Here is a 23,970-nt window from a genome sequence, read left to right as displayed (position 1 = left end):
GCAGACTCACATTAGCTTCACATAAAATAATCTCCAATATTGAATTTGCTCTAAAAGCTATTAATCACACTTGATGAGTTTGTTTTAATGTGATTCACTGTGGAACATGAGTGAACCTTGCCTGATTAACAACTAGAGATAATATATTTCCCCAGCTGGGTCACTGGAGTCTTCTGCCCAAGGTGCTGTGGAGTTTACTGTCTCTGTACTGTTATGGGCAAAGTGCTCACTCAATAGTCTGGTAGCTGTATATCCAAGAAGTCTATGGCCTGCGGGTAATTGTATCCATTGGTTTAAATTCACCCTGAATATCGGCATTGTGCAAACATTTGCAGACAGCCTAAATATTTTTTATTCTAAGGAATACTATTTGATAGGGCATCAGTTGTGTATGTATGTATGTATGGACACATGTCTCTTTTTATTCATTATAAAATATAATGTTATAATAAATGTAGAGTAGGAATGCTCGGTTTTGGTTCCGACATGGCATGTCCTCACTAGCCAGTGACTGAGACAGAGAGACAGAGTTATTTTGTGGGTATGAAGCGGAGGAGATCGAATATAAAGACTGCAAAGGAGAAAAGAAAAGGGCAGGAGGAAAGGGTCAGAGGCAGAATAAATGGGGATAGCAAGTTAAAGCCATAGTTCTAAAAAACTATTCTGTTGCAGACATTTAAATGTGAAAAGAAGGGTGGCAATTAGGTTAGAAAAAGATAGGTGGCAGACTGAGCAAGATGAAGGCAGAGTCACTGATCAGCTGAGCTGATACCCCAAATGTAATAAGAACGTCCCGATCAATTATAGATCAATGCTAAAAGGGTACCACATGCTCAGTTTAATAAACAGATGAGTTAGAGGTGGTCGTATTAACAATATGTTCAATAGGGTGTTTATTATATGCATAGGTTGTGTATATAGTGTTTGTATAAGGCTTGTATACAGTTTGTACTAATTTGTTATTATTTAATAATTATCAAAATTTCTTTAAAGGATCATTGGGCTCTAGATCATAAATGGCCTACCAAGACCTATGGGCAATGCAGTGAGAGGAAACACAGTGTTTTTGGCTAAATGCATATAAAGGACATAACAGAGAGGAAGAAGGCAGGGGGTTAGAAGCAGACAGAGATATAATTAAGAAGTACAGATGTATCTACATGCCAACCTTAAAACAATGATTATATTAAAAGACTATGTAACTCCGAGGCAGACGGGCAGAGTACATCTGAAGGTCCACTTGAAATACACAGGATAGTGATGACCCAGAGCATTCCTAATTAATTAAAAAAAGGAGAAATATATATATATATATATATATATATATATATATATACATGCATGCATGTTAATTGTATTCATCAGAGGCCTAGGAAGATCCCAGCTGATCTGTGGCCTGTTGCTAAATTTATATACTCAGAGACTTTGACAAATTAACTAATAGCCTTGGGGGCCTAATTATCAAGGTCTCCAGAATGCACAATCAAGGCAAATAGACACAAAAAGACTGCTCTTGATTTACTAAACAGATCAACCGTATGAGTTTAAAGAGCATAAACCTCCATACGCGTAAATGGCTCTCTAAATGCTTTGCTCCTCGATAGGCCTGCTTTCCATTGCAGGACAAGTGCCGCAAACACCCCCAGCAATGACGGGGTTATATGATGGCTATAACATGTTTTCCACTTATTCATCTGACATCAGAGAGTAAAAGGATAGCTGGAATGATCACGTAATTAATGGTGTAAGAAGATTAAAAACAATTTGAATAAAGACTTACAACCTATTATTATTGACTTTCTAAATGTGGCTTGTGCAACTTGGTAGCCAAAGTGACATTTTACTGCTTAATTGGTCATTTGTAAAGATTTTGCAGTGGCGTAGTTCGTTAAACTATAATTGTGGCGATCATTGAACTATGCTATTGACTTTCTTAGTAGAGAGCGTTTTTTTTTTTTTTGCTGTACTGCCCCCTGGAGGCACTACTATGTATAGCTTAACAAGAACCCCAATCTTTTCCTTTACAGAAAACGATATTTAGACTTCTAAGAATTGTGCACGAGATCAGTTTTTTTTAATACCTTTACATTTTTGCTTTTGTTCATCTAAGGCACACTAGAACTAAATAGCATAAATAAGAAAAAAAACCCCCACCAAAGAACAGGAATAAGATGTAAAAAAGGATATATTTTATTAGAACATGTATTACGTTATTTGTATTATTTATTTCTTTTACACAAATCAATCATACCTGCTAGATGTTTCCTAATCCAGTTTCCTAATAAAAATGGTTTATGGATAAAAGGCAGATATTTCTCATTCATTGTGTTTAGCAAACAAAAGTTTGGTTCCATTGATATTACTTGATAATGGGCTCCACGTGTTACTCTTAGATGGTACATTTCATTCCATGCATTCAGCAGTTGCGCAATGGTCCAATTTGCATGGTAGACCCGTACCTCCTTAAGCAACCAAAAACAGAGGAGTGTATGAGGCACTCATAAAAGAAAGGTTGGTTTGGTTGAATCCCTTGGATCGTTGCCTCTGCTCTTCTGTTTTTTTTTCTCTTGTTATGCTGTGTATACTAATCAGTTTCTCTCACAGGTTCTAAGGGTGGATGCTAAGTTTCTACAAGGTCATGTCAGGTTTAAAACCCAGTTGCCTTTTAGTTTCTTCTCTCAGATGCACTCCCCAACGTTTATGAAACCTTGAAACATACATCCGTTATCAGGCAGGGATTCTACGCCTTAGCAATTCTTAATGCTGGTCAAACATTTGATGACTTGGTACATTTAGTTTTGAAAAAAAATACTCTGGCTGTGAAATACAAGGATTTAAAAAATCTTCAGTGGTCCATGGACCTTGCTATGGACATGGGACACTTTGCATATTCTTGCTCTCAAGTTAAGTAGATGGACTATGTCCTTTATGTGAAGTCAAAGATTACATGAGGGTTTGTTTTGAATCTTCTAGTTGCCGTTGCAAATTGTATCGTTCTAATACTAAAAAACACACATTATTTCAGCTTTCCATCTGAGAAATAGTAATGAAATACCCGTGCTTGCTACAGCAGTTGATATGCACTTTAATTAAAACATGATAATAAAGGCCATGTATCAAGAGGATCCATTGACTGGTATTTGCAATTCCCATCGCTTTTAAGAAACTAGGTGGCAAAAGTGACTTCATATTAATTATAAAACTTAAAAGACATAACATTTTCACACTGTGTATATTATAAAATGCACTCTCCATCTCCCAGCATCCAAGCATTCATCTAATCAAAATGAAACTTCTATCTTGTGTATTGTATTATTCCCAACAATTAGTTGGATGAATTAGGTTGACGGTTCCAAGGCTGCCATTGTCTCGGAATACAGCGGCTGATTTAAATAAACCTTCAATTGTTTTTAAAACAATTTTTACCGTAGCCATAGTCTTAGATTAATCAAGCAGTGAGAAAAATCTACCTAAAATCCTATTTTATGGGGTGGATTAATTAGGTAGGTGGATTATTTAAAGTCTTTTCTTTCTTTTTTTTTTTTTAATTAATCCACATAATGTTTTCCTCACTGGGGAAATTTTGCTCATAAATCCATGTGGTTATTGTATGCATTTTATATGACTGTAATACTTGAAAAAGTTGTTTTTAATACTTTAATAGTCACATTAAACAGAATGCAGTACCTTAAAATTACTAGCAATACTATTTCTGCAATAAGTGGATATCATTTTTTTAAACCAATGATGCAAGGTGTGACAACTGTGACAATCACGGAACAGATATTTATACATAATTACGCCTATCTTTGTTCATTATGAAATATTTTGTGTAATATGAACTGTAATATATCACATATATGTATATAGCGCCAGCAGATTTAACACTGTTACAATAGGATATAGTGAAAATAAACACCAATTTAAAATGAGATAACACAAGTTAACATATACTGGTACAGGAGGAGAAGAGAGCGTTAAAAGTATTTATTTTTACACATAGAAAGGCTAAAACAAATTCGTGCTTGCCAACAGGGCAAAAAATGTAATATAAAAAAATAAAGAGGGACTCATACATTTAATTTTATATGTGTGATATTATTTGCGTGTATTATTTACGTTCATTATTTTATATTTTTTTATGCTAGTATCGATGTTGGATCACATAAAAATGCGACTTCTTTCTCTAAAAATTGTCTATATTTAAGCAGCAGGACGGCTTGTTAATGGCCATTGTAATGGCACTACAGATTCTGCTGGTGTTCTGTAAATAACATGTAATGTAGTTGACAGTGATGTAAAGATAGGAGCAATTGCAGTTAAACCACCATTCCTAGAAGGCCTATACACACAAATATATATATATATATATATATATATATAAACAAAACACATCTAGAAACTGAGTATAAAACACATTATTTGCATAACATAAATTATAAAATGATAAAATAGAAAACTTTATAGCATCAGGTCAGCACATTTGGGGTTAGCCCTTGTTTCTTACATGTGGCTATATAACTGTTGGAGAAACCAACGCAATTCAGAAATGCAGGCCCACTTAGATTAACCAATACACTCCGGATTAAAAGCAACGGTAGTGTTGGGAATCCGGTGTCTTGTATTGATTGATAGAATTTGTGAGATATTAACCCAATAATCCTGTTGTTCTGGAGGCTGATCGCGGCACATATGTAGTATCCTATTGGTCCCTCAGTGGCCAGATTTTTAGGGCCATAGACACCTACACATTTCACAGTGATAAAAGCTTAAAAGCTATGTTAATTAGTCAATTTTGTATTAATTTGCACGCTTCATCCTGTCTGAGCCTGTAGCAAGATGATACATACAATGTTAGCATGGAGGGGCATCCTTTGTCTTCACACAAATATGTACAATGATTAAAATGAAAGCCAAAGAAGCCAAACACTACACAAATGTCAGCACAGGAAAAATGACACTTGAATTTCCAAATAAAACACACCACATCATTTTCAGGCCACCACAATGTTCTCACACATATAAAAACAAAAATGTTTTTTTTTTTAAATTATTTTATTAAAAAATAAAAGGAAAATGTGTCATGTGTGCCGAACCCCCCAAAATGTAGAAATGTGCAATATATGTATATGTGGGTCCAACGTAATTTCTAACACCTCTCTCAATAGTAACCCTCTCTTGCGCTCTCTTTCTGATGTCTGTGCCATACACAGGCAAGGTATAACCATTTAATTGGGTCGTATATACATGAATTTAATTTAGATTTATACCATTAATGTGCTGTGATTGGCTGGAATCAAACTAATAATTACAACTACAGGTGTTATACTTTGTTTATGCGATAATCTTCCATACATTGCCTGCCAGACATGGGAATTTTTGATCAAATTGGTTGAATGGATCTGTTTAATGTAATAAAAAACAGTTTGTAGAAACAATAAAAGAATCAAGTCCATGGTCATTTTTTTCTTTTACTACTTAATTAGTATGACTTTATTTCACCATAAAAAAAACTTTTTTGCGCTCCATATTTTCCCGATTTTTCCCATTTAATTTCCCAACCAATAGGTTAAACATGTGACGGGGGACAAGTTCCTAGACCTTCTTTAGAGACTTGACCTGGGGCAAATGTTTAACCTGTTTAATGCTGCTGCAAGCGTGTTTTCACTGGGTGTCGTATGGAGTCGGCACAGTGTTCTTAAGATATATTGGTACCCTAAAGAGCACCCTAAAGAGCATTTGTATTTTTGTATACAACACTTATATGATGTAACATATTTAACATTATTTGTGGTATACAATATATGTACTTTTTTAAGAAGTTTTTTTTGTTGTTGTATGTAGTTAACTTTTTATAATACATTTTATTTGCGATGCACCTTATATGTCAAATGCCATCTGAGGGCAAATATTAATTATTGCTAGATATTTAACATTATCTAAAAACAGGTGAAATTATGACGGCTACTGTAAATTAGACATATTGATCTGTGTGCAAAGAAGGACATCCTTTATACCTCAACGGTTAATAAAAGTTAGACTGTAAACTTGATGGGACAGACCACCCAATGTCAGATTAGCGATACTAACATGTTCTTACTGTGTCTAATAATTGGTATAGCTATTGCTTATATTATCTTTTTGCCTAATGCATTTGTTGCACAATTGGAGAGAATTGAAATCACTCCTCCACAATGTAATCTCTCATAGTCAATGATTACAGCTTCCTAAAAGAGGCCACCAGAAAATGAGAATCATATTTAAGTTTTTGCCCGGTTAACGTTGGCCCATAAAAGTGGTATTTTGCCTGAATTTTCCAATCGTTTAATGTTTATCTGCTCATTTGTTTCCCAAATCCCCTCTGTGCGGTATATTGTAGCGTAAAGTAGAATACATCAACTAACAGCATGAAATGGATTTCTCCAGGGGGAACAGCCGGGAAGCTTTAGATATATAACAATCAGAGAATTTCTCTGTAATACACAAACTTGAAGATACTGAGTACAAGGTCAGGCCACTCAAGAGTAAATAGATGTTTCTGCTCTAAGTGTTCCTTCAAGGGAGACTCATCTTGACGACTGGCCATACAATATACTTCGGAAACTCCTTAGCACATTTTTAGCTACTGTTTGGTTAGGATAGTGTTAAAAGAAATGTTCGACATTATGTGTTACAAAAAGACTATGTAAGGCTCGATAAACTACTGAAAATGACAAAAACATTGATTTCTATAGCAGGTAGTATTAGGAGTTAATACAATGAGGGAATTTAAATATGCATGGGATAGGCATAAGTCAATCCTGAATATAAAACAAGGCCAAGGACCGAATAAGTTTTGAGTTTCTTATAGCAATAAAAAAATATGAGCAGATTTGATGGTCCGAAAGGCTCTTATCTGTCATCACATTCTCTGTGTCTATGCCCAGCTAACAAGATTAAAGGCTTGACACAACTATCTCGGAACCAACATCCATAGGCAAACTGCATATTTTGAGGCATTTTTTACAGAGTAAATTCCATTCTAAACAATAAGCATTTTAGCCAAAAGTAAACCATAAAGTCATATAACAGGCACAGAAAAATGCACTTGAGCTATAACTTTTTTTCTGGTATCATCATTGTTGGCTGTTTCTTACCATTCTGGCGCTCAAACATGTCATACACGCAATCGAACACATAGCATGCCATAAAATGTATACAGCCGTATTAGCCCAAGAGAAAATTCAGTTTTTAGTTGATAAATTGTATCTTTATTTAAGTAGATAACTTTTATTGGGATAACATAATGAAATATGTAAAATCACATCAGCTTTTGGGATCTTAAAGCTCTCTTTTTGTGAAGGAAGCAGAAATGAATGTGGAAAAGACAAGCCCTCTAAACTTTTTCTGTGCTGGCCCAATACTATCAGCTTTCAACTATCAAAAAAGAGAGGATTCATCCTTGAACAAACACATAGCGATAGTCCATAGGATACAAATAGGTTAAAATGGCATTGTTTCTGCTGATTTCTGGGGTCATCTGTATAGCCTATAAAAAGTATAAAAAATACCCCATAAAGCTGGCATAGGAAATTCCAGATTGCATACAATATTCATAAAGTAAGGCAGAAGGGCATTTGAATAGCATAAAAAAACAGACCTTATAGATGCTCTCATGACAACTTCATTAATTTCCTTAGGATTTCCTTCTTTAAAAGTCCTTTAAAATGGGGTAAACCTAATGCACCCAGCTCCAGAACATATCATGTCATTCATTCATTCACTTTATAGATATTCCTTCATCATTACCCATGTTTAGAGTTGTGTGTTGGCCTGAAATAACAACAATTTCAACCATTTTAGTTGTAAAAACAAATGCCTATGTATACATTGCACACATTGTGAATTGTAATCATTTAAGTCATTGTAAGGAGTGTGTGACACAATACAATCTGTTGGTCTCTTGTCTTTCTCCAGAATATCAGAAGCTAACATATTTTCCATGTCCTGCTTTATGGCCATGCTACTTCTCCTGTACTCTGCTACCCAGTAGCTCATCAAATCGGCGTCTCGTGTAATTACTCATGCTTATACAACTGGCTTCAGATTGGGTTTGACCTCCGTGCCTTGCACTTTATAATTGATGCAGCTGAATTTCTACTGTGGCTGCTTCCCATTACACCTCTAGATAGGAAGCTTCTTACAACCTTATGCTGTCATTTTCTACTGCTTGTCTTCACGAACATATCTATATTACATTTTTTTCTTTAACGCCGTTTTAATATAATTTTCTTCCATCTCTATAGCTGAAAGGCTGTAGGATATTCTCTATTATAATTTTAACATCTTTATTTCATTTATTTCTAACATATGACAGAATAGCTTGACTGTTCCACACTGTAATTATAATGCAGCCCTTTACCATCAGTATAAAATACAATCACATAAAGACAATTATAGCATTAGAGAGGACATACGATACATGTTAAAACCATTATGAGGGATGTAGTCAGTGGCACAGGATTGGCCCTAGGGTGGCAGGCCAAGGGGCCAATCCTCCTATTGCACATTTGGCCTCCATAGTGCTCCTCAGCTCTTAGTGGGCCTGTTGGGTAGATCAATGACGTGCAGACTTGAGTAGTATACTTACTACTTACTTATTCTGACCTAATGCTGTAGAACGTGACAGAAAACTACTGTATGCCACAACCACATATTCACATTCCATCCTACGGTTACTTATATAACTACACGAACAATGCCGCTGGATTTGGTTTGCAAACTCTGGTCAACACTGAGAAATTTCTTGTGATGTACAGTCATTCACAATTTCTTGATGCCCCTGTATCATTTTTTTGTATTGCAGGACACGGCGGCGTAAATCAACTAGGGGGAGTGTTTGTGAATGGTAGGCCCCTTCCTGATGTAGTACGGCAAAGAATTGTGGAACTTGCCCATCAAGGAGTAAGGCCGTGTGACATCTCTCGGCAGCTACGGGTTAGCCATGGATGTGTCAGCAAGATTCTCGGCAGGTAATCCTGTGCATAAGATCCCTTCTAAAAATAACGATATACGTATATATATATATATTTTTACATGCATATTTTAAACATTAGAATTCAATTCCTCCATTATTGAGATTTTGAAAAGACAGGTGTATTTTAAAAATTAAAGGTATATTTACTGGATAATACATTCAAAATGTATCAATATGGACTTTAGTTACAAAATAAGCCTGTTTTCCATGTCATAAAGAGTACATGTGTTTGTATTGTAAATCTTTCATATAACCTTTTCATTTAAGAACATTCAGTTGTTTCACTTTCATTTCCGTAACATACCATAGATACGATATGAAAATACATTCATTTTAAACCTTTGAATATATTCTAACAATAATGGGGCTTGTAAAGTTAAATATTATTGTTAGGTTTTTTTTTTTTTTTTTTACCCAAAATGCATCTTTAATAATTTTTAATATTTTATACCATATAATCTTCATGAAAAATCTGGTAAATATTTATATTTTACTTCAAGTGCACTCTTGTGGAAAATATGCAAATATCTACAGATGCTTTTATTTTCTTTTTACCGGCTGCAGTGATCACATTTTTCCAAATATGTTACATGTTCACTGAGCAATTGTGTTGGTAAAAATGATGAAAGATTCTTCATAATTGTGTGATAGGCAAAATTACTTTCCTTCATAAAAGTATTTGACCATTTAAAACGGCAAATTTAGTTTTCTGTAATACAATTTTTTTTTTGTTTTATCACTCAAATTAACATTATCTAAAGATATTCAGATCGCTAGAGTAAAGCCCTGCGCGGGACTGCTTTTTTAATCCCGCCCCCGCCCACTCTCGCTGATTTTTTCCCCGCCCGCTCCCGCAATGTGGGTGTTTCACTCCCACCCGCTCCCGCCACATTTGTGGCCAATCCCGCCCGCTCCTGCCCCATTTGTGGCCAATTACACCCACCTCCTTACCTGAACTGCAGAGTTCCCGCGCAGTCCTGCAAGGCTGCCTTCCCCTGCTCCCTCACAGTGTCTATTCTCTTGCTCCGCCCAGGAACAAGGCAGAGTCACGGGAAGTGATGTCACATCACGTGACTCCGCCTTGTTCCTGGGCGGAGCAAGAGAGGAGACACTGTAAGGGAGCAGCGAGAAGGCAGCCTTGCGGGACTGCGCGGCATTACCGGGACCCGCAGGTACAGTGCCTGACGCCCGCTCCCGCCCGCAGCACCAGCAAGACGCTAGAGTACAGTTTAGAATATTTTATTTATTTTAATAGTGGATTTGCAAAAGTCACATGGCTCCCTATCATTGTTGTGGATTAGAATACAATGTTGGTTATGTATGGAAAAAAAGTGATTCTGGTGTAAAGTTTGAAAAGTGGTTGCTACGATATTAAGGCCTTTTTTTCTTTTGTACCGGAATCACCTTGTATACATTTATCACTACCTGCAAGAAACTTAATCAAACAGTACGTATTTCATAGAGTACAACCAGGGCTGGACTGACTATGACAGGGCGGCCCTGGCACTTTTTGTTTTCATGCTAACGTAGCGTGAGGCTGTCGGCCATCTATCAACTGTGCCAGATGGCCAGTTGGGTCTGGGTACAACTATGCACAGAAATACCATCCGTTCATTTATAACTAATCTTGATATCATTTCTCGGCCAAATATCCACCTTTTTAAAGATTTTTAAAATTCTTTTTTCTCCAAAGGCAATATCAGTTCATACAGTTGGCCATATCTACAGGTGTTGTTCATGTATTACTATGCTGTACTCTCATGCTGTACTTTATTGGTTCTGCATTTTCTATAAAGCAATGGGCAAAGAGGCGACATCACTATACTTTTGGAATTGCATAGGTAATTTAGAATAAAATATTTTATTTATACTTGAAACTTTAAGAACACATTATCTGCGTTTAAATACACTTTTTGTGTGTTTTACTACTGTAAAGCACTGTGAAATCCTGATTATCTCCAGTAATTATGTGGTTCTAGAAACCGACAACAGTGGGCAGGAGAAAGACCTATTGTGTTTTGGGTCCCAAAGATGGACTGCCTTTGTACTAGCAATTTGACTAGTTTAACACCACTTAGTGAATCTTATCCTAGTCTTCTTTAGTGAACAAGCTCAGCATAACGGAAACATCATGGAGCAATGAATGAATTTATATATGTTGGCATTTTGAAGTTCAGCATGTTGATTTGTTTCATTTAAGCTGTCAACAATAAATTGGAATTTCATAGCTCATTATTTGTATAAATATTAATTACGGTTGAACCCTGTCTTAGTTTACCAAATAAAAAGGCTCTGTAATCAGAGATGTCAGTAAAAGAATGAATGCAATTATGAAATGAATTTATTTTTTAATCAACATGCTGTATTATATGCGTATGTGCTTTGGAGTCTGCACCAACTTTACGCTTGACCCTTGCAAATGCTTCTTGTATATTTACACAAATGATCTCTAGTTTCAATGCATAAACTAGGATTGGACAACCCATTGTTCATGCGTGTGACTTGAACTTCCAGGTTTGAGACCGGAGTCTCTGGATCACCAGGGATCCCCAAGATCAGCACAATGAATATATTTTTCGTTTGAGGTTGTGTGAAAAAACTTGTGTTGATAACTTTTGGTGTGTTTTTTTATTATATTTATCCTATTAAGATACCATATATACATAATTTTCATTTCATCTTATTTATGTATTGACACAGGAGGTTGTTATATTGTGACTTATTCACAATACTTTATATATAATTTTTGTGTCACTTTTGATTATATTTTTGTTGTTGGGTCATGTGCTAATCACTAATTAATCCAACCATGGGCCGTGTGGCCGTTCAGAAAGACTGAACTCCAGTACCGTATCAGCCATTAACATGTCAGCAAGAAACAACACAATACATGTATTCTGATGCTAATATATAAAATATAATAAAGTGTTGCGCAATATTATATATTATATTTTGTTTATTACTATAGGTATTTTGGGGTTATCCTATTAGTGCCTGCAGCATTATTTATATTCACTTATATATATATATATATCTGTATAATTTTCTATATTTTTTTTATATTTTAAAAATATTTCTTTTTATATATAGTTATTTAATTATACAAATATTTAGCGCCTGATCACTATTATTATTATCACGGATGCTAATATATAAATATATATTATTCAGTTATCATAATGTTAATACATATTTTTTTTTCAAAGCACCAATTATTTTTGTCTGTGTATGTATACGTCATCCCAAAATGTTAAAATGTAAAAAAATATCAGTTAATTGCTAAATATAATCTACATAGAGCTGCAACACTTGCTGAGAGTGGCATGAGACTTACATTTGTTTAAACAACCTGAGAACATTTATGGTTTGACTCACAGCCTCATGGTTTTCACTCTCTACATGACTACTCCTTACACACTCACATTAATCCTCTCTCTTTAAACATAGTATGTCTTATGTTTGCTCGTTTTACTGTTAATTCCACATATTAATTCATTGTAATAGAGCCATATAATCTGCTGGTGCCCTATAAATTAAATGTCAGGGGCATGATAAGGCAGGTGCATGGCAACCAGGCATGGATGTTACATGACCCTGCCATAGTAGGGCGGCAGTAGTGTGGAAGCTCGCACAGAGAGCACGAACTGCACGAGACAAGAGGTAGAGCTGAAAAGCTGCACTGATGATGGGAGAGGGAATGCGGATGTTTGGGATATGTAAGTATTGGTATGGCAGTAGAATATCGGTGTTTGTGTATGGTGTTAGCATGTGCGCGCGTATGGTGTTAGCATGGGTGTGTATCAGCATATGCTGTTGGAGCCTGTTTTTGTGTATTTGAATGTTATGTAGATGTTGCTCACAAACACAGACAAGCAGTGGAACATAACTTTTTTTCTTTACTTAAGTAACCACATGCAACACATTAAGATATATACACAAGAGACCTAACACAACAGAACAAGTGCACATTTCCATTATGCTGCCATCTACTGGCAAAACAGACTACATAGTACCCCAATACATAACACCTGTGTTTTACTGTAGGGTGTTACAATGTCAAGTTGATCTTAGGGTTAATGGTGCAAGGGAGATGGTGTGTATGTATTTGTATGTTTATGGTATTAGAGTGAGCAAGTTTGCTTGTTAGTATGTGCGTGTGTTTTACTTACGGGGGTGCCAAAGAAACACTGCACCCATGTGCCACTAACCCTAGGCTCACCCCTGTAAAATGTAAAAATAATAATAATGACATTAATATTTTTATTTCAGTGCTTGATATGGGTTTTATCTAACCCTATAAACCAATGCTATGTCTCCTAAGCTTACATTGCATAAAAGTAATCCACTTTCGCTTAAGTATGGAGTTATTCTATATAAGTGCATGTGTAAGGAATCAAATAAAGATTTTATTAGACAAACATATGATCATCTTGTAAGAATTTTCAATAAACTTTTAATCACAATGTTTACTAAATATATGTTTGTTTTTGTGCATATTGTAGTCCATGTAAACTATTTGCATTGTTGTGCCTACTGTGCACGTCATAGATGAATCATATCTGGTTTTGTTGTCCCAAGTGGGCCTGAAAAGAGAAGTAGTCTAGATCTGACAACATGGGAGATTCCACTCGTGTGTAGCTGTAAAAAAAATTACTTATGCTGATAGTTACTTTACTCTCACAAAACAGTTTGGATTTTTTTTAGACGCCTGGCAATTAGTGTTGCTATAACAATGACCCAAAATTGTGAAAATAAAATGATGATTTAATACATTTCTAAATAAAATGAAACAAGGGTCCTCAGGATCCCAGACATTGGCTTCAGTAAGTTTGCAACTTTTTACTTAGCACACTCACATGAACTCACTGTTTAGTAAGTAGACCCAAATGATAAAGGATTTATATTGCAAAGGTGGGAAACTATTTTTTTTTTTTAAAGAAAAACCAAAATTTGAACATTTCATTTATTCATTTTTAACTGATGACACTAACATTTAGTTCCAGTCTCTCATTTATCTAAACATGTCAGACCATTTACACCGACTATTTGCATTTGCAATGGAAATTTGAAACTGTGGGCAAGTAACAGGATATTACAAATAAACAGAGTAAATATTAAACACTTTCAAAAAGTTTAGGTTTAATACTATGCTATTTTACTATTGCCTATATTATTATATATTATTTTTATTATTATTACCAATTCTTCTTATTGTGTAGCATTTCTCCTCTCTTGAAATATTCTTTGTTAAACCCCTTATGTGTTTGGGTTTACATGTTAAATTATTGTATAATCAACTATTCTGAGTAATCGATTCCCTGTTAGATTGTAGAGATATACTAATTAATCAACAGACAAAGTGATTACCACCTAAATATTAGCCACCTTCATACAGTTTAACGTTTGAGCCTGGAGGTCCTTTCTTTAACACAGTACAGACTATTTCATGAGTTTCCACAGATATAGATACTTTCTTAGTTTCTCAATCTAATTCCTTAACTCTTATATTCATTAACAATAACACTGGTGCGTTAAGTTATGAATAATAAGCAATACTTATACTTTACATTATTGAAAACTCGTAACCATTGGGGCTTTAGTGTATCATCATTACGTAGCAGTCTACTTATTGGATCATCATTAAACCTGGATCAGTATGGGGGACTAAGACTAATAGTTATTTGAATAGTGACGAGTTAATAGCGCCTGTGGGAAATGCCATGTATAAGAAGTGTATATGGGATGCAAATCATATACATATACAGTATGTGTGTATATATTATAATATGTGTATATATTATATATATAAATTAATACAATATTAAATTAATATTAATATATAAATAAAACATTTAAAAAACACATAAACAACAACCATAAAAACACGTAATCATATACTCTCAAAATAAAACTTAAACAGTTTTAAGATAAAAGTATGAATGCAAAAAAAAAAATGATAATACAAATTATATTGGTATTTTTAAAGAAGCGTGTAAACAAATAATTAGCACTAACCTTTACAGTGTACAATTATCTCTGTGAGTTATTTTAAAATGAATTATCATTCTACCAATATGCAAACAATATCGGTAGAAAACAGAATCAGTGAATTCTAGCATATATTTGAAACACCATTTTATTTTGAGCAGTGATTATATTATGTTTTGCTTTTCCTTCTAAATTAAAGTAGCCAAAAAAATAAAAGATTGGCCGTTGATTATATTATGTAGAATACAATGAAATACTTTAGCAATCCAAGCCGGACTACGTTGTCCAAGCCACTCCATCAATAAGATATTTTTAAACAGGTACATTTCACAAGAAACCACAATTTACTGTTGAGAAGCTCGGTGTAAAACGGTACTTAGTGCGATTTGTATTTATTTTCCCCAACTTGATTAATCCCATCTATTTCAGTTGATATTAGACCCAAGCTTATGCTTTAATCATATATTGCATTTACTCACAGGAATACCGAAGTACATTCTCACATTGTAGCAGTAAATCTACATGAATGCTATTGAGCACACATTTCACAATCTTTTAACCCCTTAAGGACAATGGGCGTTCCCTAAACCCATTAAAAACAATGCATTTTGAGCCCGTACATGTACGGGCTTTGTCATTAAGGGGTTAATAACAAAAACATGTCATATATTTCATTTTTTTGCATTGTTTTATAACATGTCTTTTGTTCTGGGTTTCTGTTTTCTTGTTAAGAGACGTTATATTTCCTATTGTTTATATTGTTATTTGGCTGTAAATGCATGCGACACCCACATTTCTAGAGTCCTTTAGCGAAAGCATGTTTTTTTTCTCTTCAGGACACATTTATTCCAGATCCATTCATTTTCAGAGAAGTATTCCAAAGTTAACAGGCATTTACTAAAGAAAATTAAGCATTATCTCACATATTATTTGGTAATACTGTTTCATGGTAGACCTTTGTTACTAAGACTTTGTAGAGTTACATCTACCTGTTGTAGCCAGATGTCAAACTATTGTACACCGTTTCTCGTTAGGTTTCCATTGATACATTTAAGTTGGTTCTGCTTATTTATTTTTTTAGGTACTATGAAACTGGAAGTATCAAGCCTGGAGTAATTGGGGGATCAAAACCAAAGGTTGCAACACCCAAAGTGGTAGAGAAAATCGCAGAGTACAAGCGTCAAAACCCCACTATGTTTGCTTGGGAGATCAGGGACAGGTTGTTGGCCGAACGTGTGTGTGACAATGATACTGTGCCCAGTGTCAGCTCCATTAACAGGTAACCATGATATCTCTAGCTTGAAAAAACCCTGTGCTAACATGTATGACACAATATTGTTTCATGACCTAATGACGAGAAGAATTGGATATCATATCTATATTATGTACGGCATACCTGTCAGCAAATGGCAAAAGTAGGACAGAGGGATTCGGGTCCAAAAAAATAACTACCCCTCCTAAACAGTGGGAAAAGGTGGGACTATTGCTCATTATTACTGACCAGGAGGAAACAGAATCTATATACACACATCCATGTCACATAGACACAGCTAGGTATTTGGGAATATACACTAAAGGTGAGTTGGCATGTGAGGTGAGTTTGCAGTAATACATTCCCAGCTTGCATATTCACAACTGCAAACCCACAATCGTACTCAACTGAAACTATACTCAGCTCTTAACTCGGCTGAGAGTTGCTGCAAGTTGAAAGACAACAGCGACCAAAGGATTCATTAACCCTTGAGTTGGGTGGAGGATTGTAAATGCAAGTGGAAGCTGGCGTTTTGACTTTATCTTATCCTGCTAAGTACAAGGCCAGGTAAATGTTGCGTTTAAAACATCCTCTTTTCTTAAATAAATGAATACATTTAAAAAATAAAACGATAATAATGTGTAATTTTAATTATTCAATAATATTACCAATAAAAAATATTTGAGTTATTCTATTATAATACCAATTAAAAAGTAATGTAATTCATAAAATGCACTTTATTGGATTATTTTAGTAGATCCCTAGATCTTTCATTAAGTACATGTAGCTGTGATCATTGTTTTCACATCCACATGGGAAACAGACACATACTAATTTGTACCTCCAGTTCCCTATGTTTTTCAAAAGGAGGATGTTTGGGGGGAGGGGAACCCCCAAATTCCCCTAATTTTAAACTGTGGTATTTTGGGAAACGTTTCAATGTGCTATATACTAAACTCACAAATGTCTTTATGGATCTTGGCTATTACGGTATATTGGCATTATGTTAAACTGTAATTTTAGACCTGCAAATTGACAGTGGTATTGTGGATAATACAGAATTGCGAAAATTCTATTTGATGTGTGAAATTACTAACCTTTCCTCCTCATTAGGAGGCGGCTTTTTCCCATAACGGCGTCTAATAACTGTTCACCATTCACTATACTGTTCTTTTGCAATATCGTAGAAGATTTGAGATCAGCATAATAAGTCCTAGGTGGAACTAATCTGCGCGCTGTTGATATACTGAAAGCTTAATCTTCTCTTGTGCTGCGGAGAACAGGATGCATTATTTCACCTATTCTCCTTTGTGCATCTGAAAATAGATCTATTATAATCACACCTTTTTTTTTTTATTCCATCCAAATATTATTTCCAATGGGCTTTGAGTGCAATAATATAATTTCAAATATTCTATATTTAAGACTATATGCACAGTAAAATATAGATTATTGAATATAAATGCTATATATAAAGACTTCTTATGGCCACCAGGAGGTATAGCTCCAAACACTCAACTTCCAGTCCTCTAATTGTTTTTCAGATGTCTGTAAATATTTTTAAGTTAACTTTATCTTTTGGATATCTGGTAAATGAAGCTCTTATAACTCCGTATAAAGGAACCCATTATCTTTCATGATCATTTGCTGTATTTATGTTTAATATAGTCCATTGATGTAACTATGAGAAATATGTGTCACAATTGTATAGGTCTATCCCCATCATCCATATAGGGCCCCCTTTCACCATGTGGGGCTCTAAGCAGCCGCTTATGCAGATTGAATGGCAGCATTACCCCTGGATTATGCATATGAGCGGTGAGCGGTATACCGTCACAAAAATTGTGGTTAATCTGAAAAAATAAAGGAATTTCTGGCCTGCTGGCATTTGAGGGAAAATAATTTTTTTTTGTAAAACTCTAATTGAAATCCATTTTCTGTTTTTATTTCTCTAAACAATCTTTTCTCTTAATCTAGGATTATCCGAACAAAAGTTCAGCAGCCAACAAACCAACAAGTTCCACCCTCCAATCACAGTATAGGTGAGTAGAAAAAAATATTTGTATGGATAGATATATTTTGCATAAAACACTTCAGCGTGCACATATTAATACAACTCCTTTGTCATTCTCCAGGGGCAGAACTTGGTAAATTAATTTTATAAATACTGTTAAAAGGTTTTGTATCTTGCTGATTATTATGATAAATAGATTTTGCCCTGAGACAGAAAATTGAAATCTACACCAAAAATGCTAACGGGGGACTATGGTATGCTGGATAATTAAAGTAATAAATCAAAAAATAGATACTTATTCATAGTATTTTATGCATCATTAGCTAGTAAGTAGTTTAAACGCATTCTTTCTCTTCTCTATCATATATTCTTTTTTTTTTTTTGTTGCACTGGAAGACTTGAATGGAGAGATAGAGAAAGTTTTATGTACAATTTTTAAGCTTAATTTGTCAAAAAAGCTTCCTGGTTGATCTTTCAAAAATGGTTGTAGGTGAGATAATTCATTCATGAATTAAAAATACCCACAAATCCGTTTCATGGAAATGAACTTGAAGATTTTGTGATAATTTCATATAAAATCAAAAAAATAAAAGTTCCATTAATTTAAAATTTTTGAAAAATATTTTGATTTTATGAATCCTTATTTACTGACCTAGGACAGAAGCTGGTTGGTGGATTCTTGCTTTTAAAGAATGCTCTCTATCGCTCCGGAAAATTCTCTCTATCGCTCCGAAAAATGAAATTTAGGAATGAAGATATAGCTTGTAATAATAAATCTTTTTTTTTTTTAGTTTTATTATTGCGTTGTGTGTGTGTGCGTTGCACAGTTATCATTAATTTACGCTTCCATTGTAACGTTCCAGCATGTAAATGGTTAATAAAGCTGGGGTTTACTGCGGTAAAAGGCCGGCTTAACCCCGGATATTCTTTAAACTTTACGCTTCTTTATAGATGCAAATTGATGATCACACATCAGCAAAATACAGTCTTGTCTCAGTAATCCTTCTTAAAAGGGTTTCCCCAAAAGGACGGAGGATTTATACGTTCATCCTATTTAACATTCTGTGTAGTGCCAAGGACTTATTTGTTCCTCCCTTTGGAGCCTTACTGGGGTCAGCTTTAAGGAGTTTGATATAAAGCGCTCACTGAAGCAATACCTTTAGTTAGTTATCTTTCCAAACTTCCAAAGGATCTCTGTGAAGAGAAAGAAACATTTGTTTCAAGTTGCTAAATTCCAGCTGCGAGTCCTCCATGGGTTTACTGATGGAAGAGCTTTTCTACTCATTAAAACTTGGACTGTATTGGTTTGTGTTCGGATATGGTCAATGCTCTGTATTAACCTGGCAGATATGGAATATATACTTTTATACATGAATATAAATACATTTCCTTGCGCAAAGGCGACAAGTCCTACAAGGTGAAAGCCTTTCGTTATCTGAATAAATAGTCTTGAAGAATGTTAACGATGAATCAGATGTGCCAATATAATATAGATGGATAGTTCCTTAAGAAAAAGTGATAGAAAGAAGAAACCGTTTGAGGTCTGGAAGGTTTATATACCTTTACGTCTCTTTTTGTTGACGTAATAAAGCATATCAGCTTCAACTAAAGACACAGCAGGTCCATAAGCAAACCCTAATGGGACCTTAAACACTACTTTGGATTCCACCACATTCAGGGCCATGGTGATGCACAATGGCCCACTCTTAATAATCTCATATTATTGAACATGTTCATCTTATTTTTACAAAATATATGTTTTCTGTGTTGATCTTAATATGCTTCAAATGACTTGCTCCAAATATTGTCCTTAAATATAGCTTTTTTTTTATAATTTTGCAGTTTCAACAGGATCAGTTACTCAGGTGTCTTCAGTAAGTACAGATTCAGCAGGATCCTCTTACTCTATCAGTGGAATTCTGGGAATTACGTCTTCAAATGCCGAGAACAACAAGCGAAAAAGAGATGAAGGTAATTAGGTTGCCTCTTGTTTTATCAACCATTGTGTGGGTGACCAAAGTCCTCTATTATTTTTTATCTTTACTTAATTAAGTAAACCTTTAATTAACATTCAATACCAAAATGTCTCGTTATTACATTTCATTTATTGTATGAACTGTACAATAAGCACATGGACCTTTAGTCGGACACTTTTAGGTATGGTTTTGTTTTGTTTTTTTTACTTTTTGCTCCCTTAACCGAATATTTGAGTTTAAGCAGGAGCTCAACAATTACACTGGTTGACAAAAACAAATGCTCTAATTCCTTTTAATACAATATTTTAGTTACGGTTAGAGTACAAAATAAATTGTCTCACAAACCCTGATAAAGCCTAAAACAGTATTAAATCAATACCTTGGACTAGGCAGATACCTGACAAATGGGTACATCTGGATAAAATATGCTAACATTGAATTGAAGTCTGTGCTGTACATGCAGGGCCGGCCTTTGGGGTGTGCGACTTGTGCGACCGCACAGGGCGCCACACTCCAGGGGGCGCCGCCGCGATCCGCTGCAGGGTCCGCCACTGCCGGCGCCGCCGCGGGGTCCGAAGCCGCCGCCGCTGGGTCCGCTGCCACCCAATCTGCACCTAAATTAAAACATCGGGGTTTTTTTGTTTTGTTTTTTTTTTTAACTTTATTTAACATCCTCCATGTTAAATAAAGTTTTTTTAACTTTATTTAACATTGGAGATGTTAAATAAAGTTAAAACAAACAAAAAAAACCCCAATGTTTTCATTTATGTCCCGGGCAGGGGCGCCGGGCGGTCGCTTGTGAAGTTTTCAGCAACCGCTCGGCGCCCCTCACTCTCCGTGACTCCATCGCGGTGCCGCGTTTTATGCTGAGCGCCAGAATATTCCGGCGCTCAGCTGTGAAGCGCACACCACGGGAAAACGGACGCCTCCCGCTCCCACTGCTGGACTCAACAAGGTAAGTAAGGGGAAGGGGCGGGGGGGTTCAGTGAGAAGGGGCAGAGGTGGTAGATAGTGATACAGGGGGATAGATAGTGAGAAAGGGGAGTTTTGTTACAAGTTTTTATTCCTTTCTTTTTTAGGGATGGGGGGGCGCCAGAGGAGTAGTCCGCACAGGGCGCCAGAACACCTAAGGCCGGCTCTGTGTACCTGTATGCCAGACTGTACTTAGTATAGTATAGTAGGTTGAGAAAAGACTTTAGTCCATCAAGTTCAACCTTTTACACATACCTAGTTCTAAAGTTGATCCAAAAGAAGGCAAAAAAACCCTACTTGGGGTAATTCCTTCTTGATTCCATAGTGGCAATCAGATTACTCCCTGGATCAATTTGCTAATACGACTGTCCTTTTAACAGTTGTAGCCCTTCATGTTATGCTTAACCAGAAAAGCATTCAGACCTTTCTTAGAAATATCCACAGAGTTAGATAATACAATATCCTTAGGAAGATAATTTCACATTCTTATTGATCTTACTATCAAGAATACCATTTTGCAGTCCCTTATGAGACACAGCCTGGAATTAGAGCCAGGTAAGTATAACACAAATTGCTTTTTCTGGATTTAGAATTTGGGGACATTTTGCACAGGATTAATACCAAATTATTGGAATAAACATAAATGTTATTAAATGTATCAATAGGTGCATTCTCTAATACAATTTTTTATGCTCACACACTTATATATCAGTTCCCTGTAGTTTTATGTAGTTTAAGGATCCATTTCAGTTAGCAGATTAGGCATCAAAAATAATAATGTTACTGTATCTGCCAAAAGGTACAATCATAATAAGGAGAAACATAGAGCCAAGGAGGGAATTCAAAGTTTTATGGTGGTTAAAATGCTTGTAGGGGCAACTCATAGGGGCATTTTTGTAAGTTGCTCAGCGTAACAATTCCAGCTCCATATCATTTTCCATGAGTTGTGCTTCAATGCCTAGTGAACATTTAGCATAGGTTCCATGAATTCACCCCCATAATTTCCCATCAGATATGAACCATTTGAGTTATAACACAGTATGTCCATTTTTCTACCTTTTGTTATGTTGAGTAGAGCGTTATGCCTTTTCCAAGTTTGTTTAAATTCCTTTCCTGTGTTTTTTTTACTTGGCCTGATCAGCAGGAGTAATAGGCTTCGTAGTAGACAGACAGGCACGTTGTTAAGCAGGCAATGCTAGCAAGAGATTCTGAGTACCTTAATATCCATTTACAAGAAAGACAATTAATAAATACAGTCCCAAATCCTAAAGCTCTAACACATGTGTAAAATAATTAAATCAGCGTTAATGGCCGTGCAAAAGGATATTACCTAATACTTTCAGTTCATTGCAGTCCTAATGTATGTTGCATAGTGGGATTGCATTTTTATGATCCAAAAAGGCCCAAAAAGTTTTAGTCCATTACCCTTACATCTCATTATTAGTAAGATAAGGACTGTTGGTCAGTTAATGACCTTAGAGGGTAGTAAAGTTTAATCGTCCAGGTTGTTTGGTAGCGATAATGACTGTGAATGAGTTTTCCTCATTAAATATCACTTTAAGCGTTACTCTTCCCAACACCAAGTAAGAAAATCTACTGCAACTATACACATTATTTTTAGACCTGTCTATTAATCTTCCACAATTCCACATCAGAATTAACATCTTTTATTTGACCAATGCATGTTACCGTACTTCCTCCGTATTCTGTTAAGAATACATTTTCTTACAATGCTATTATGTATAATAATTATTCATTTCTGAAGCACCGACTTCAGTCACATTGCTGTACAGTAGTTTACTGTCTGTTTATTTAGGCCACAGAATGATTGTTGGGTAGTTAGTAAGTCCTGTTTACATTGACACGAACATGATAGTACTTCATGCAGGATGCCTAGAAGGCCTAGCATATCTGGGAACTTCCCAGTCCTTGTGGCTATAAAGTGCTAGTGAGTGGCCGGGAATGTGTAGAACTAATGAATTTAACCTTCTATCATATTGTGTGTTTTTTTTTTACACATACAAACATCACTAACTAAAGATATTGTTATTATATTATATAAAGAAAGCGCAAGCAGATGGTACAGAGGGCCCTGCCCTTTTAAGTTTATATTATGTGGCCAAGAGGCATTTTTGGTCCACTTAAATGGTGGCAGATGTAAAGCCACATTGCGATAATATAATCCATGCGCATACTATTAAAGATCATGTCAGTATTTTTATAACGGCCCCTATATTTTCCATATGTTTTCTACATCTTGTTTCCTTGCTTCCATTGCCAATGCCAAAGCAATACCTTTCTGATGGCATTAATGTGGCGCAGATCTGAACACAACCACCAGGGGGACTTCACTAGTATGTATGTTTTCCAATACTTGCGCACATGCGCAGATTGAATGCTGCTAACTGGCCACATTCAATAACAAGAGACCTAATCTTTCCAAAAAGATGCTGCCATGACTTCACCTTTAACATTTAGTCTCTAGTCGCCGTATGTTGCCTAATGTGCTGCTGTAGTTGAACTCATATTACAGTGAATGATTTATGTATTCTACTGTTGGAACATACAGGATTTAGATCCATTTAATTTCTGTTTGGAAGGTAGCTGAAACTAAGCTGGAATTGATTGTTACGGTGTAATTAATATATTGATGTAGCATTGCCACTTTGTATGTATTTGTAAGTCCTCATATAGCCAACAGCAGAAAACAGATCAGTGATCAAGCAGGGTGTGTTGATGACTCCACATTCAA

General features: G+C 35.4%; 1 protein-coding gene across 1 annotated transcript in view; it reads left to right on the top strand.

Moving 5' to 3' along the window:
• The window catches only part of PAX5 (paired box 5), a 90,109-nt gene that overhangs the window by 3,161 nt on the left and 62,978 nt on the right, over window positions 1-23,970 (top strand). The window contains exons 2-5 of the mRNA XM_053470064.1: window positions 8,846-9,011; window positions 16,086-16,283; window positions 18,234-18,298; window positions 20,113-20,241. Coding sequence (XP_053326039.1) covers window positions 8,846-9,011; window positions 16,086-16,283; window positions 18,234-18,298; window positions 20,113-20,241 — 558 coding nt within the window. The remainder of the gene's footprint in view (window positions 1-8,845; window positions 9,012-16,085; window positions 16,284-18,233; window positions 18,299-20,112; window positions 20,242-23,970) is intronic.

This window comes from Spea bombifrons, chromosome 1 (assembly GCF_027358695.1).
Source record: "Spea bombifrons isolate aSpeBom1 chromosome 1, aSpeBom1.2.pri, whole genome shotgun sequence".
In the NCBI taxonomy this organism is placed as follows: domain Eukaryota; kingdom Metazoa; phylum Chordata; class Amphibia; order Anura; family Pelobatidae; genus Spea; species Spea bombifrons.
This window is presented reverse-complemented; position numbering and strand designations above follow the sequence as displayed.